General features: G+C 40.4%; 1 protein-coding gene across 1 annotated transcript in view; it reads left to right on the top strand.

Moving 5' to 3' along the window:
• Positions 1-18,088, top strand: part of CPNE4 (copine 4) — a gene marked incomplete at its 3' end in the record, with an annotated part of 335,804 nt that overhangs the window by 242,778 nt on the left and 74,938 nt on the right. The window contains exons 4-6 of the mRNA XM_084247517.1: positions 4,865-4,936; positions 6,731-6,805; positions 16,147-16,230. Coding sequence (XP_084103643.1) covers positions 4,865-4,936; positions 6,731-6,805; positions 16,147-16,230 — 231 coding nt within the window. The remainder of the gene's footprint in view (positions 1-4,864; positions 4,937-6,730; positions 6,806-16,146; positions 16,231-18,088) is intronic.

The following is an 18,088-nucleotide window of genomic DNA, read 5'->3' as shown; positions in this document are numbered from 1 at the left end:
GAAATCATCTGGTATTTGTCTTTCTCCTCTTGACTCCTTTCACCTAACATACTCCCTTCCAGTTCGATCCACTTTGTCTCAAATGCCAGGATTTCATCTCTTTATAGTTGAGTAGTGTTCCATCGTGTTTATGTGCCACATCTTAATCTACTCATCTGTTGTTGGGCTCTCGGGTTATTTCTATAACTGGGCTCTTGTAAATAGTGCCTATATTCCTTTGAAACACTAAAAGTATTTCTATTTCTTCACAGAAGTAAAAGGATATATTTTAAAATGTAAACAATGATGATATCCAGATTGTGGTTGTGGCTGATTTGTAGTGTAACTTCTATGTTTTTCTATATTTTATAAAAGTAATAAATATCAGGGAAAAAACTACAATAGTCAGTAAAAATTTGATAATAAAATTGGCATCTTGACTTCAAAGAACTCGTACTCAAGCAGTATACACATAACTTTTGTAAAGGTTCTTTTTTTTTTTTAAGATTTATTTTTATACAAGAACCATGGTATAGGCCAGATGCGTGGGAGGGTGAGAGGACTCACCAGAGACAGAGCGGGAAACAGAACAGGCAGACTGATGAAATACACTGCTGAGGGGAGCAGCAGGCAAGACAGGAGAGATCTGCTGCGCCATGTGGGATTCTCGCCGGACGGCGGGGATCGAACCTGCACTGCAGAGGCTGTGGACAGCTTCATAGTGCGGCACTCAACTGCCTGCGCCACCAGGGAGGCCCCAACTTTTGTAAAGATTCTTAAACTTCTGAAGAACATTAAAATTTATGGGAAATGTTTTGGGTCAAGGTATTTGCTGAAACTGCTTTCTGTTTGGTTTTTGAGAAAGAATTTAGCAGATGCTGCAGGTAAAGCCTTAGTCCCCACCACATTGCCCACAGGGAGGAAGGTTTGCTTGGGTAATCTGATTTTGATCTTTTGTAATAATATTTTTGATTACAGAAGAGACCCTGGAGGGCTAGGGCACTAATCAGGAATAAAAAAAGGAAGCATCATTTCAACTACAGAGAGGTTCTGACATTCCCCTAAAGTCTAGAATCTCTAGGTCAAGCCAATTTGGAAAAGAGAATATTTTTTATTTTGAATTAACCTAATGAAGTTTAAGGGAAGAAAAAACAATAACTGCTTGGGTGACAGAATCATTCCCAGGAGTCTGGGTTTCAGATTCAAGTACAAAATGAGGCCAGGTGTGAATTCATTAACCTTGTTTTGGAGGGAACGTAGCCTTTGGGGCTTCTCTGTGCAGCGGGACAACTGGGGTGCAGCCCCAGTGAGCAGATTATTGTGCTGCTCCCACTCTTCCCTGGTGACTGCCCATCAGCAGGCTGAGACCAGTGCACATGCCCAAGCCAGGTCTCAAACACAAAGGCAGCAATCCTCTAATGAGGATCCCCAGCAGGATTTAAACCAGGAAAACTGTATACAGTAGATCTGCTGATGGGGTTCCATTGCAATCATAAAAGCGTGAAATGGAGAAGACAAGAGTGATGCTGAGATTAGCCAGAACAGAGTGGGAGTAAACTCTTAGGTAGGAGTAAACTCAAGGGCCGCAGATAAACCAAGGCTTGGGACTCCCAGACAGCACCCTGTTACAGCCCCTGAGCCACCTTGTGCCTTGGGTCATCAGCAGCCCCTTCACCAACATATTTAATGAAAGGTTCAGACAATGAGTGATTGCTAGGAATAAGAGCTACAAGATCTGCATCATTCATGGCTCCATGAGGCAGGAGGTTAAATCTTTGTGTATGCTGGTTCACCACCTATTGGACTCTGACAATAGCTAGAAGCTCTTGCTCCCAAGACCCCACCCCAGTCCTGTTTGGGGCAACTATACTCTCTATACTCAGTTTTCTCATCTGTATATGGACATATAAAACTTATTTCATAGGGCTGTCATGGGAATTAAATAAAGCAGCACACATAAGGTGGTTTAGAGCAGGGGCTGACACATAAGTGCTCTGTGGCAGTATTTATTTTGACTCAAATTGTTGTATGATCTTAGTCATCTCTCGGCCTCTGTTCATCTGGTAACTCATGATAACCAAAGTACTTAGTCTAGCTCTGAGAGCTGGAATTTGCTTCACTTAAAAATGGTCAAAGCTCTCCAATCCTCCTCCATCCTATGAACTGCTAATATCTGGTTGCCAGGCTTACTGAAGACAAGTCACAGCCTGCCAAAGGTGGTGGCAGAAAAGCTGCCTGTGCCTTTGACCTGACAAAATGCTCTTCCCTGGCATGGGCCTTCTTTCTTCTGATCACCAGGTGGAATGGTTGGTGCTTGAGGAGGGTGGCTTGCTTCTGACTATTCACTGAGCCAGGTCATTTGCGATGATGGTGGGGACTTACCCTCATCATCAGAAGCAAAGGTGGGTAATTAAAACAGAAGCAGTTCTTAAATCCCTCTCCAAAGCTCTCCCTCCACTCCATCCCTTGCTAATGAAGTCAGAGAAAGTGTAAAACCTGTAATTACTCTTGAAGTAATTAGAACTCTGCTTAATAGAAAGCTTAAGACAGGAAGCCCACACCAGTAGATTACCCATTGCTCCTGTCATTCTAAATCATTCTTTCTAGGGTGATCCTTTTATAGGTCCCCACAGGGGAGTAAGGACTGTACTGAATTTACATAAAATGTACACACACACAACATGGTTTCTTTCCTGAGTATCTGAGAAAGTGTCAGCATTGTACCTTTCTTAGTTCCTACAACTTCACTGATTAATATGTCTAAATCAGCAGAACAGATTAATTTAAAAACCCTTTCTATAACTCTTTTAAATTTGATCATATTGTACTAAGGTTCTCTACATGCAATTATCACTTTCTAGCTCTGCGCTTCTCAATTTTAATGTGCCTGAGGATCTTATTAAATTTCAGATTCTGATTCAGTAAGTCTGAGGTGGGGAGTCAAAGAGTTCTCATTTCTAACAAGTCCCCAGGCCATTCTTCTGGGGTTGCTGGAGGAGCCAAAAAGGAGGGAGAGAGAGAAACATACACTGTGAGGAGCTAAGGAAAAGTCCTTCTTTCCCCCACAGGTGACTTCATTTTCCTCTGACCACAGTAACTGTTCCAAACTTCTAACATGGATCTTGAAGAATGAATAAAATTTGCCAGTTGAGGGATGAGTCATCCAGGCAGAGGGAACAAGCAACATAAGAGCATAACTCTTGAAAGGTTTTTTTTTTTTTTTTAGAAATATTTTTAAGGTCTCCCCTTCTTGGTAGTTTATATAAGGCTGAAGTTCTTAGGGGTCACTGTGCTGAAAGAGCATTGTGGGTCCTTTGGGTCATTACAAGGTGATCAGAAATGTAGGGAGAGCACCAAGATGAGGGCCTTAAGGCATAATATTTAGCTTGAGCAGGTTTTCTTTCTACCAGGTGTCATGATATTGCCCAGAAGTCTTGGGAAAGGAATTGGGAGGGGAAGGCTTTCCCTAACATCAGTCGTCACCGAGGCTGTCACTGAATATTTTCCTGGGACCTTGAACCTGACTGTGATCCAAGTCAGTCTTTTAGTTTCCTCTGTCTACTGGCTGGAACTGCATGGATCTGGTTTGAGCTTATTTGAGCCACTCAGCTATAGGCTGTCAACTATAACCAGTTGGGGCTGGTTAGAGCCAATTTGATCTGGTTGTAGGCAGTTGGTACTGGTTGAAATTGGATCTGGATCTGTTTGGAACTGGTTTGAGTGTTCTTAAACCAATTAAAAATTGTTTAAGCCATATCCAACAGTTTCCAACCAAATTAAGCTGGCTCAAACCAGTTCCAAGTGGCTCAAACTAGTTCCAACTGGCTCAAATCAGATCAAACCAGCTCAAGCCAGTTAAAACCAGCTCTAAGTGTCTGAAACTGGCTAGAACAGGATCCAAGCAGAGCCAACCAGCTCAAACTAGTTCCAACTCAATCAGATTGTATCCAACCAGTTCCAGCTAGCTCAAACCAGGTGCATCTGGATCCAACCAGTTCCAACTGGATCAGACTGACTCACAATCTCTGTGTGTTAGGAATTGCAGACAACACAATTGGGTATCTCACAAGACTGCCAACAAGGCTCATTTTGGGGGTGGCTGTGCTTCCATTCTCACTAATGTGGTTGTTGCAGTCTTCATTTTCTCCTTTGCTGATGTAGACATCAATTCCTTGCCACATAGGCTACTCTGTAGGGCTACTGGGTTGCATACTCATCAGGCCTCAAGTCTTGCCAAATTTCTCTATCAAAAAAGGAGAAAAGAGGAGAAAGGGTTGGGGCAGATCGTGCTCAGAATAGTTTCCAATATGATGATGATTTTAGTTCTCATTGCATGTTGTACATTAATTCAGGATCATGGAGAGGACCCCAATTACTCCTCTTGGCTTGTCTGAGCATCAATTTCCTAATGACTTACTTCATAGCTTCCTAATTAATATATTAAAAATAGAATTCTAGAGGTTATACATATTGAAGGTATATTTTTAGGCCTTGAATTTCTTTCCCTCCCTGCACCCCATCCCCACTTTGCACAGAGCTTTAAGTACTAATTTGAACTCCTCCTGAAACTTCACCTACTTTATATTAATGTACACATCCAACAGTTTCCATTTAATTCTGATGTAAATGCTTCAGCAGCAATTAAGCTGCCTCCTAGTTAACTAAATTAGATTTAATTCCTCATGCACTCACTCTCTTACCTCACAAGCCATCAGAGGAAATAAGAACGGGAATAATGATAGATATTAAATGTTAAATGTTAAATAAAGGACTATAGATGTTGCAAATTCATGTCAAACTGTGACTGCTGAATTTTGTCCAGGAAAATTTTTAAAATAAACTTCTGACTGTTTGACCAGTAGCTCTACTTTTTATTTTTATGCAGATTGTTTCCCAGAGAAAACTGTCCAAATCTTTGTTGAAGCATGGCAACACAGCAGGGAAATCCTCCATCACGGTAAGTCCTCCCTACACAGTCGCCAGCTGTGCCCATGGGAAACTGGCAGGTCCAGGACACATGCTTGGGAAGCAGATCCCCTGCTTTTTGGGAGTTGATGCCACCCAGCTCAGCTATTCAAGTTACCCCTTTTACCTTCTTTCTCTTTCCTGCCCTTGCAGCTTGGACCCATCTGTCCCTAGGGAAATGGAAAAGTCAGCCATTTGAAACACTTCTTTAATATATGCTCTGGGGGTAGGGAATGAAGATAGAGTTGCTGAATACAGTAAGAAGATGGAATAGTCCAGGGGTTTTAAATTGTCAAAGCTACCTCTCCTTCCCTCTCAGTTTTTTGAGAATCAAAAATTTGTTCTAGTAGCATATAATCTAATGTTTGTTGCCTAAGACTGAGGAGCCCAGCATTTAACTCTCTTCATTGGTATAATAGTTTGGAGCTATGCTGTCCTATTTGGTAATCACTTACCACAGGTGGTTATTTAAACAAATAAAATTATTTAAATTGTGATAAAAACGAATATCCATCCCCCTGTCAGACTAGCCACATATCAAGTGTTCAGTAGTTACAGGTAGCTAGAAGCTTCTATCTTACACAGGTTATGGAATTATAATACATTTCTGCAATTGCAGAATGTTCTTTTAGGCAGTGCTAGATTTCTAGATTTCAAGCTGAAATTTTCAAATCGAAAAACCCCAGTGTTTGAAACTTTGGCATCTTTTATCAGGATCCTTGGGAAAAGTAGAGAAAGTGGCCTAATCATTTAGCTGTTTGGACCAAGAAAAAAAAAATAAACCACATAGGAAAAAAGTACAAGAGAATCTGAATTGCTAGGTAGGTGAATTGCCTGGAGGCAAAGCTCCTAAGTTCCTTTGAACATTCCTTTTTAACCTGAATGTTAAAAAGAGTTTAAAGGAAAAATTCAAAAGGCTTCCCAGTGGTAAACGTTGTGATCTTTCTTACAAGAACTTACCTGGGTTTGTTGCTTGAATATTTTAAATGACCCAGTTGTATCAAGGCTTTTTCTTGACTGTCACATTCAATCATGATGAACAAATGGTTCAAATGGTCTTGGTAGATCCCAATGGTACTCTAAAATCCACGCCCAAACCCACCCATCCAGAGCAGCCGAGGCATGTTGGACCCAGATATGCCCCTACTATGGTTCTTCCCCAACCTCATCATTTCATTTTTTCTCTAAGACAATCTTGGATATTCCTCCACAGATCCCAGAAGTATTTCCTCTCTATCTTAATTTTCTTTTCTTCTCTCTTCCTCTCTCTCCCCCTTTCTGACTCTCTTCCCCCTTCTTTTCCCATGTCTATCTCCAAAAGCCCAGGGACAATCTTTTTCTGAAAAATAATAATAAAGAACATTTTCTCTTTAATGACCTTATTAAAGCATTGGTCTGGAAAGGGCTAGAAATCTGCTTATCCTCTCCTTGTTAAAACAGTAGGGAAAATATATTGCTCCCCCTTCTTTGTGACTTCCCAGAGGAAAAACATACATAATTATTTATGGAGGTGTCATTCAGTACGTGTGACCTTTAAGGAGAGAAGCTCTTCCTAACTGCTGTTCCAAACATTGCCCCCACCCCCGTCTCAACATAGTGAAATCTAGTGGTTTACTGTTGCAGGGAGTTCCCTTGTGCAGTGGGAAATGCTGTGTCCTGCTCACTGAGATTGTGTGGAAACGTCAGTCTTTGTTGATTTTTGACCAAATGGGAGCTAAATTTGTTCATGAATGCCTGGGCTGAACAGCCCAACTGCTATTACTGCTAATGTGTGCTTTTCCTTCAGGTGATTGCTGAAGAATTATCTGGCAATGATGACTACGTTGAACTTGCATTTAATGCACGGAAATTGGATGACAAGGTAAAGTGTCCGGTATTAACCTTATTGAGGGAAGTAATAAAGCTAGCACACAAAGTTTAATCAGATTTCCCCCTGCAGCTACTTTTCCCTTTCAACCCACAGTATTAAATAGATCAAAGATTTCAGAGAGACCTGAAAAATAAGACTTCCCCCAAATTGAGAAGCAGTTAGTGAGAAGGGAGAGGAACTGTAATTAAAACAAGACAATTTATTACACTAAGACGTCATTTATTTCCAAATGCACAGGTAGGTATTGATGTACACAGGTAAATATGATGTAGCTCTATTATTAGGGACATTTCAAAGGAAAAGAGAAGATGTGACAGAGAAGAAAAATGACATTTATTAAACACCTATATTTGCCAGGTATAGAGAATAGAGCTTTTCATGTAGTATCACACTTAGTCATTCTTCTAACTCCCATGTAACAGGTCCCATTAACCCAGTTTTGCAGCGATGGAAACAGATTCATAGGTAAAATAAATAACTTGTCTAAGTTTACTCCATGTCAGTCCAGATCCTTTAAGAAACAGACGTCAGGCCAAGATTAAATGTGCAAGAATTTTATTAGGAGAAACACCTGTGTTGTAGGGAATGCAGAGAGAGAGTTTGGGAGAGCAGACAGATCTGGATGCTAGTCTGACCCAGAGCAAGAAGAGAGGCAGATAAGGTGGGGTACCGGGGGAGACTCTTCCACATCACCAGGCAGTCTAAGGACCTTTCCAGAAGGTCATTAAGGAGTCTAAGAGCCGAAATCTGTCCCACACGGCCCACACCTGCTTTCATATCCTCTGCATACTCAGTGTTTGGCTGCGAGCTGGGGTGCTGTGGGAAGCCGGACCTCGGTACAAACGCAGGATGGATTTCAGAGCCCAGCAACTGGGGCAGTCACTCTCCTTGTTGGGGAGTATCTGCAAAGCCATTCTCAGGGCCACCCTTCCCTCCTAGTAAGCAGTAAATGTGGATATTCAGTTCATGCCAGTCTCATTCCCACCTGTAGACTTCCTAGTGCATCTCACGACTTCCATCCATTATAGACCCTGCTGGTCTTGGACATACAAAAAAGGTTCTGCAATCTCCATCCCTGAAAAAAAATAAATAAATAAAAGAGGGGACGTCTTCCCTGCCTCTTCATATACCTGTGATTTCCCTCAGCCATATCCTTAAGTCAGTAAATGTATGCACACCTATTTTCCTAAATCAATTTTGAGAATAGAGGGTTTGTGATGCCACTTTTTCAAACAATTGCTTACAGGCCTTAAGCTGGAAAAGGTAAATAACATCCCAAGCAACTCCCTAAAGTCTTAAAAAGCAGCCTGTAATCAGGTCCAGCTCATTTTTCACCCTAAAAAGTGTTCAGTCCACTTATGCATGCATTAGTTTACTCTTTTATTTGTTCATTTCCTCATTCATTTGTCCTTCATTTACCAAAACTGTGTGGTGTGCTTGTTATGCTTGAGATGATGGGAGAAGATACACTTTCAATCACTCCCAGACCCACAATCTAGAATTTACCCTCTAACTAAATGAAAAATAAACGTGAACAACAAATGACACAATAATACTATAGCCATGACAAGATGTGATAAGTGATGTATGATCACTGTGTTCTGTAAGGGGTAATTCATTCTGCCTACATCAGGAAAGACTTCTTTACCCTTGGGAACAAATTATATTGGGGGTTTTTTGGTGTCTTGAGTAGTGTGTGAAACTTACAAACTGCTACCTTTTGACATTCCCGTGTTCAACTAAGTTCCAGGAAATGCAATCTGCATTGGTATCAGTTGGGTGTGAGCTTTTAACTCTCACATCCTAATGATTATTGTGCTCTTCCCATACCTCCCCCTATCATCACCCCAAGTTTCAGAATAATTCAGCAAGCTGCTCTGCAGTATCTTCCCTTTCCCATTAGAAGCCATTGGGTCAGTGTGTAGCAGTTTTAAGCTATTCACTTAATGGCTTATAATGGCTTCTTTCCACTCAGGAGTCTCTGAAGTACCTCTAATGTTCTAACTACCTTACGTTACAGTGCAGGAGACTTGGGGGTTTGTTAGTGGGTCCATCAGCTCTAGGTGTTTGAAGAGTTTCCCTTCATTCAAATGAGCATTTGCAGGACCTCCCTGGTGGCGCAAGGGTTAAGACGCAACCTATGAAGCTAAGTGGAGCCACTGCAGCATGAGTTCGATTTCTGGCCAGCCAGGGAACAACCCACATAGCACAGCAGACCTCTCCTGGCTCATCTGCTGCTCCCCTCAGCAGTTTTCTTCAGTCAGTCTGCCTGTTCTGTTCCCCACTCTGTCCCTGGTGAATCCTCTCACCCCCCGCCCCACACCTCTGGCCTGTACCCCAGCTCTTGTATGCATAAATAAATAAATTTTTAAGAAAAAAATGAGCATTTTCTCAGAAAACTGAAAGAGCCCCCTGCAGTACTCGGACCCCGGGGGTCCAAGCTTGCCCTCCCACCCTTGACTGTGGTGATTATCCAGGGCCCTGCTACTGCTAACCCTTAGGATCCCAGGGCTATAGAACTCAGGTCTTGACTGGTTTCCTTAGTAACCCAGAGAGCACCAAACTCTGCTGAGAACAAAGCAGAAGCCCCTGCCCCAGTTTGGACTGGAAGATGAATGATCTCAGGTGGTGAGAGAGCAAATTTGTGCCGTACAAGATGGTTCCATGACACCACCTCATACAACCTCTTCAGGAAACAGGCTCAGCAGGGTCTGACAACTTACCCAAGGGCACAATGCTGTCGCTCTGGGTATCTCTTGCTGCAAAGCAAACTGCTTCAAAACTTATTGACTTAAATTAGCGACTGTTCTATTACACATCATGGATTTAAGGATCAGAACTTCAGGCAGGGTTCCACTAGGCAGCGTTCCTGATCCTTCTGAACACCCCTTGGCACTCGCTGGGGAAGGAGCTTGTCTGGGGTCCAGTCTAGCTTCATTCATGACCCTCACTAGGCTCAGCTGGGTTTGTCAACCAGAGTACCGACATGGTGGTCCTGGGGTGTCACACTTCCTCTCTGGTCACTGGCTTCCCCCCACGAGAGCATCCCAAGAAAGTTAGGTGGAAGTTGGGGGCCTTTTCTCATATAACCTTTGAAATCATGCATCCTCACTTCTGCCACATTATGTTGGTTACAGATGAGCCATAAGTTCAGCCCAGAATCAGGTAGAAGGAAGTTAGACACCACGCCTTAACAGGGGAGTGGCAAAATCATATTGTGGAAAAACAGAGTGCAGAGAGTAGACAGTGTGGTGGTCACCTTTGGAAAATTCAGAATGCCACAGTACTTTTATGATAGAAGAAGAATAAGGTTATTTCATGTCACAACTAGAAAAATAATTCCTAGAGGTTCTCAGGGAGGACCTTTCTAGCTTTTAGTATTAAATGATTTTGTAGCTACCTACATGTTAGCAATTGAACTTACAGCTTAATTGAGAAAATATATCATGACTGAAAGTCATTATGAGGTAGATAGAGCTCTTAATTTAAAAAATTCTGCTAATGACTATCCTGAGAGCAAATGATTTCTGTATACATTTGAAAAATTACGCTATGATAATGCACTATGGAATACTCTACATCCAATTCAGATGACGGTCACAGGAGATCTGGAATCCCAGTCCCATTGCAGTAACTCTGGTAACCCCCAGGTACCCAAATGCCTTGGATAAAAAGCCTCTGGTCTAACCCATTTTTTACAGATGAGGATATTTCAAAGAGGTGAAATAACTTCCCACGGCATCCCTCCCCCCAACACACATACATGCAATTAGTGACAGAGGGACTTTATAAAATTGTTTAGTTAAAACCTAAACCTTCCTTCACAGCAGACGGTTTATGAATAGAAGTTGGATTAGTTTCAGGATGTAGATGATATGATAACATTTCCATGTGTTTCTGGGAAATAGGAAGCGAGAGAGGAAAGAAGAACAGGTTATTGTGTAGGTAGCAGTCCTCAAGTGTGACCCTATCAGGAGAACACATGAGGTCAAAACTATTTTCATAATAACACATTATTTTCTTTCTTCACTCTCATCCTGTCATATGCATACAGTGGCTGCCCAGAAGCTACACGCTGCCTAATATCATAACAGGTTGAAATCTGAATATCTGAAAAATCAGGTATGAGAACACACTGCCTTCTATCAAGCCAGTCAGTAAAATTGATTTTCAAAAATGTAAATTAATGCCATTCTTCTCACTATTAGTGATGAATTATTTCCCATTAAGATGCTGTTTTGGTTCTGGTGCAGTGGGTTTGTTTTTATGATTATTTAAATGGCATAACAAATGAATATTTTTAAATCTCAATTTAAATTTACAATATAAATATTGATCATTATAACCCACATTAACAAAAGCTCTTTGAGGCCATCAGTAATTTTCCAGAGGCATCATTAGGATTTCCTGTTTATTATCTTGTCATCTGCAAATAGTGATCGTTTTATTCATCTCCCAGTTTTATACTTTCTCTTGCCTAATGGCTCTAGCTGAGACTTCTAATATTGTGCTGAATAGTAGTGGTGAAAGTGGACATCCTTGTCTTGTACCAGATCTTAGAGGAAAAATTTCCAGTTTTTCACCATTGAGTGATGTTAGTTGTGACTTCTGTTGTGTTGGGATATGTTCCTTCTATCTGCATTTTTTTGAGATTTTTACATAATAAATGGATGTTGAATTTTGTCAATGGCTTTTCAGCATCTATTGATGTGATCATGGGATTTTTTTTTAATCTTTTGTTGCTATGGTGAATTACACTGATTGATTTGCAGATGTTGAACCATCCTTGTGTCCCTGGAATAAATTCTGCTTAGTTCTGATACATCATCCTTTTGTTGTATTGGTGAATTCAGTTTGCTAAGCTTTTTGGTTAGGATTTTTGCATCTATGTCATCAGGGATGTTGGTCTATAATTCTCCATTTTTGTAATGTCCTTGCCTGAGTTTGAGAACCACTGTCATGGGGAAGAGCAGGGAACACTGAGTACATCTGTAAGCCACAGAGACAGAGAAATGCACCATTTTTTTTTTTTTTTTGCTAGAAAGTTATTTTTAACTTACCTTTCCAATGCTGTCCAGCAGCACAGAGCCCTTGAACTGCTCTTGAGATGGAAATTCAGAGTCCTTGAAATCTGAGAGGCAGATTTCAATAAATAAATATATGAATAGATTAGATTTGTGAGAAACAAAATACTCTTTCTCCTTCTTTTCCTGTGAAAGTATTGGTGTATAGGACTCTCACACTGATGGTGTCCACATTTATAATAGTAATCATTATAGGCTGCGTTTTTAGTATTCTCACTCTCCTAGATTAGGCACTGTATAAGCAAAGAAATCTGTCTCTACAATAGAGGTCAGCAAACTTTTCTTTATAAAGGGCCAGGTGGTAATTATTTCAGGCCTTCAGGCCATATGGTCTCTGTCTCGACTCAGCTCTGCCTTTGAAGCTTAAAAACATCCATTGTTAATATGTAAACAAATGAGTGTGGCAGTGTTCCAATAAAACTTTATTCATAAAAACAGACAGTGGAACCAGTTTGCTCCCCATAGCAGTTTGATAGACCTTCTTCTAAAACAGCATTAAACCTTGACCTGTTGTGCTGTGATTTCTCTGTGTTCAAGTATGCCTGCTTGAAAATTAGTCCAGTCTGCATCAATGATAGCAAGTTACAATTACTGAGTATCTACAACATACCAGCTGGCAGGTGTTTAATCTACATTATTCTCAAAACTCATGCAGATATCATTATTTCCATTTTATAGATGAAGCATAGTAAAGTCACAAGGCTACTATGCTCTAGAGTCTGGATATGATCCTGAATCTTTCAGACATTGTCTTCTAGTCCAATATTTGGTTTTCAAGATCACTGTCATGGAAATCCACTGCTTTCTGATTCTAAACCTCAACTGTTTGCTCATTGCCCTCTGTAGACTAGATTCCTTTCATGTTGAACTAAAAGGTCAGAATGATATGGCTTTCCAGTTATTAAAAAAAAATCATCATAGCAAAACTTCAGTAAGATATCTGAATCATTAATCTTCATTGCACTGAACTGTCCCAGTGGCCATCTTCATGCTTATGGTCAAGCAAAGAAAACTGAAAATTCCAGATTGAGGTCAATTAGATAACAACAAAGCTGTTGTTATTAAGCCAAGAATTTCTAAGTCTATGTTTAAGGTATTTTTTAGCTACTTTTGAGGGATTCCCCCTCAGGAATTAGATATCTTCTCAATATTAAACACCCCTGATATTTGCATAGTGCTTTTCAAAGTTTCTTGCAATATACCAGCAAGAGATGAAATAGGACACTAAAGTGCATACAGAGTATGTTTACAAATGTGTATTTTTTAAAAAAGTAGGAAAAGAAAATTTTATCTCTATTCTAGAGAAGTATTTACCAAAATGTAATTGATAGTTGGGGAATTATGGGTGGGTTAATGGACTGTTTTTTCCTTTCTATTTTTGTCATATATTTATTTTTTATTTTTAATAGAAGTAATAAAAATGAAAGTTTAAAATTATCAATAAAAGGAAAAAAATAACTGATAGAGTTCCTTCACCGTGGTCAGCAATTTTCAAGTGCAACTGACAAAGATGTTAAGTCACCAGCAATCTATTTAAGGAGATAAAGCCTAAAGCTCCAGGGCCCAAGGGCACCTAGGAATAAGCCAGTGCAGCCCAGATCCTTTAGAGAAGGGAGTCTCCAGAGAGGGAGCTTCCAATTTTTTAAGGTGACTGTTGAAACTGGCATAGGTTCCAGGGGTGAATGGCTTAAGTGAATGCACAGTGGGAATCAGCTTAGAATCATGCCTCAGGAGCCATTTTGGAGAAGAGAGAGCTTTGCAGGGTAGACTTACTAATAAAAGGAGCCATTTTGGGTTCTTGACCAGATGAAGACTGTGGTAACCTGGCATCTTCTGAAGTAGAGTGGAATGGAATATTCCACTCTCTGGGTGGAGCATGGTGTTTGGTTCCTAGTTGGGTGGAGAGGACAGCAAAAAGGAAGATGGATACCCACCTCCCTCTCTTCCCTTTCAAAGATATCTGACAGTGTTTTTAGGCTGATAGTCTTCACAAAAGAGCCACTCATGTTATGTTCCTACTCAGAATCCTTCAGTGGCTTCCCACAGATGCTAAGGCAATTGCAAAGGCATCAGTGAGCACTGAAGCCATTCATTTCTTGGACTTGACTTTGCCAGTGTCATCTCCAACTTCTTCCACCCCAGGGCTGCGTGGAATTAAGCTACTTGGTGTGGCCCCCGCTGTGCTTACTTTTCAAACCTTCATTTAGTCTGTTCCCTCCTTATAAATATCCTCTTCACAGCCATATTTCCTAATCAAAATCCATCAAATCCCACCCTCTCTGCCTTCCTCCAATCTATCTTCTTCCTATCTTATCTTCCCTCCTTCCTTTCTTCCTGGTCCTAGGTTATGTTCATTTGTGCATTCTCTTACCACTACCCTACTTTGGAGGGCTGAGACCAGGTGTTATCCTTTCTTGTATTTAAATATGAGACACAAAAGCTCTGTGATCAGTATACCCACTAGGATTGTTTTGTTGAGCTGAAGACTGGAGACTGTAGATTTCATCCTGCTTTAATAGAATCCAGATTTCGGGGAGAAATAATCATCTGATGAGATACATAATAAACATGTGCTGACTAAGGCTATTGTTCAGCTTGTCTGCTATTGTGTACCAGCATTTCTATCATTTATTCATTTATGTATTCATTCATACATTCATTAAACACCACTAAAACCTAGGCACTATGGGAGATGCTAAGGAAATGGTAGAAGAATAAAGGAAAATAAGACATAGTTCTGCTCTCTGAGACCATATGATCTGTTGGGATAAAATAAACAAGTTTAAAAAAAGGATATGGGGGACTCCCCAGTGGCGCAGTGGTTGAGCTCTGGGTTGTGAGGCTGCCCGCAGCCTCTGCAGTGCCAGTTTGATCCCTGGCCGCTGGGCAAGCGTCCCACATGGTGCGCAGACCTCTCCTGCTGCCCACTGCTCCCCTCAGCAGTATACTTCGTCGGTCTGCCTGCTCTGCTCTCCGCTCTGGCTCTGGTGAATTCTCTTGCCCTCCCACACTTCTGACTGTACCCAGTGCTTGTATAAATAAATAAATAAATCTTAAAAAAATAAAATAAAATAAACCATTGTGGTTGGTTCCGTCCTTTAAAAAAAAAAATATGGATAGGTCTGCTTCTGTTTGTTTTGCACTATTCTCCCACTGAAGACAACTACAAACATGGGAAAAGGTGTGAAAGACATCTGTTTGAGAACCTTAAGCCCTCAAGATTTGAGGGGCCAAGAAATTGAAGAGAAGAGAAATCCATTAAAGTGATTCTGACATTCTAGTCAGATTTTCCACGGGGCTCATTGATAAAACATCCTGGACAGAGAGGTTGAAGCCTAGCAGAAAATAACTACTAAGAGAGGGAATTTGAGAAAAGGTTTTGATAGACTCCTGGGATTCAGGAAGCAAGAAGTTCAGGACTTCAGAGCTAAAGATTCATAGATGCTTCAGAGCATGGAGTTAGCCCAATAGCCCAAGTGTCTTATCATCCCAAGGCATACACTAATTAGCAAATAGAAGCATAAAAAGAAATTAAAAAAAAAACACTAGCACCAAGAGATTATGGAGATAAACAAAAGCTTTGAGAGTCTCACAAATAAAAATTGACTTTGAAAGCTTACGAGGGGAAATAGCACTCATAACATTCAGCCTTTCAACTGGAACCCTTTAGATTGGAAGAAAGGAATAGATTGGACCTTTAAAGACTTTTGAGGAAACCAATGTCTAAGTGGCTCAATCTAATTGGATTGAGGTGACTGTCTCCATTTCTAACTGCTTGCCAAAAACTAATGACTCATCTATAGTCTGTATCTTTAATAATCTTATAATCTTACAGACTATCTGTTTAATAAAGTTAGCAAGCACACCAAGAAGCAGTACCAAGAAACAGGTAATAGAAATAGACCCATGGGTGATCCAGATATTGCATTCATCAGACCTGACTTTACAATAATTATGATTAACTTGTTTAAGACCACAGATACATTACTCCTCAAAGAGCTGCCACTTGAATTGATCTATGTAGAATATTTTGGATTTCAATCCGTGAAGTACTAACTGCTCAAAGACTTGGAGTGAAGATGTTGCTCATTCCAGCTTGCAATGGGCAATGAGGAATAACAAAAGAGGGAAGGGTCAGCTCCAGGAGTACACAATCTGGGGTTGGATCAAGTGTGTGTGTGTGTGTGTGTGTGTGTGTGTGTGTGTGTGTGTGTAGGGAATAAATGCATTTCCATTTATTTACTTTAGGATTTCTTCAGTAAATCTGACCCGTTCCTGGAAATTTTTCGTATGAATGATGATGCAACTCAGCAGCTGGTGCACAGAACTGAGGTGAGAAGAGTGATTTTCAGTTATGCCATCTTGGCTCCTAAGATGATAAATTGACTTGTTTTGAGAAATCCCTTACATTTTTAATGTCTGTTGCTCTGAACTCAGACCTAGAGTCTTTGTTGACCTCAAGACAACTCTGTTGTAACTTGGGTTGCTTCTGTTTTGTTTGTGTTTTCTCCTTTTCAATTTAGAAAAGAAGACTTTTCACACCAAGGTTTCCATTGTTGGCTTTCAGTACAAACAGACAGCAACTTATTAATAATGACACTATGAATACTAGTCAACATTTCATGAGTGTTGACTTAGTGACGAGCATTGTACACAGTGATTTGTGTGCATTATTTTAGTTTTTTCTCACAGTAATCCCTTGACTTTTATTATTAGAAACTGCACTTTTGGGCTCTGCCGGTTTCACAGTTAGCAAGGGGTAAAGCTAGGATTGAATTGAATTATTTGACCATGAGTTTCACTGTCATTGGTGAAACCAACCTGCCTCCTCAGGGAAAGCTCATGCACTGGGTCATCGTCAGGCCCATCCTGTCAGCAGCTGCCCTGTCTCCAGCCACTTGTCCACATTCATCGCCCCCTTATGCTCCCTCCTCTTTCTCCGTGTGACTTCAAATCTTATCCTCACTTCTTCCACACTCCCACTATCCACTGTCACACCCCCCCACTCAAAAACCCACCCTAGTGTCCATTTTTTCTTATTTATAAGTCAGTACAGTATGTGATATCATATGGTATATAGTTGGCATTTAATAAAATAATAAATGAATGTTATTAAAATGTAAGTAGTATGTGTACTAGATTTGTTGTACAGTGTGGTGCTCTGGAACTTAATCCCTGGAGAATAGTTTGAGTTGCAACAGGGCAGTATCCTTGAGTGACACACCATTGCCACCACCAAATAGAGTCTTTTTCACAAAAAAAAAGGTGTCTTGGATGGGATAGACTTCTTTCAGAAGTAAGTAACCATTGGGAGAGTTGGAATTGGTCTCTATTCATGCTTTTGCTCTAGACATTGAATGAAGGCTTTAACATGCAAGGTGTAAGGAGACAGAAGCCCCATTATTGGATTTCTCTCCCGACATCTTCCTCTCCTTGATCCTGGCAGTGTTCATCTTCTCATGATGGATAGTGATAAATTTACCCCAAATTGCTAGAACTGTGCCCATACCCCATTGCTGAGGGGCTCCGGGAGTCTCACAGAAAATGGGACTATACAGTTTTCTAATGAGTAGAACAACATAACATTGGTTTTCCCTCTTCCTTACTAAGTCAATATGAGTAAGTATCAGGCAATACTGTTCTCTTGGGAGAAGCACATAAACATGCACACACACCTAGAGTTGAATCTTAGAGGAAATTTCCAGTTGAGATTTTGATCTGCTATTGAGTTTTCCAAAATTGTTGCAATGCAATGAGATAGCTTCACTTCTCAGTATTTTTGTATAAAGTTGAGAAATTTAAATTAACCCAAGCAATTTTATGTAACTATTCTTCTCTTTATCACTTTGATCATTCCCAAGTCATCAGAGTACAAAACAAAGTCACCCAGGAACATTAGTTTTCTACTTTAATGGATTACAATAAATTTAATAAAGAATCTGTGATACAGTCAATAATTCATAGTTATATTAAGGAGCCCTGTAGAAGAGGGAATCACTTATAAAGTAATTATGCCTTTTAGACAGAGAATTACTTTGTTTTTTTTTTTTTTTTTACAATGTTAGGACTACTGCCAACTGTAACTTCATAGGAAGAAAACTCAATATGACAGAATTTCATTTAAATCATGTGTGTGTCCCCGTAGAGCAGAGGTTCTTGAATTTCACGCATCATAATCACCTCAGTGGCC

The sequence above is a fragment of the Talpa europaea genome (genome assembly GCF_964194135.1).
Source record: "Talpa europaea genome assembly, chromosome: 11".
Lineage (NCBI taxonomy): Eukaryota > Metazoa > Chordata > Mammalia > Eulipotyphla > Talpidae > Talpa > Talpa europaea.
This window is presented reverse-complemented; position numbering and strand designations above follow the sequence as displayed.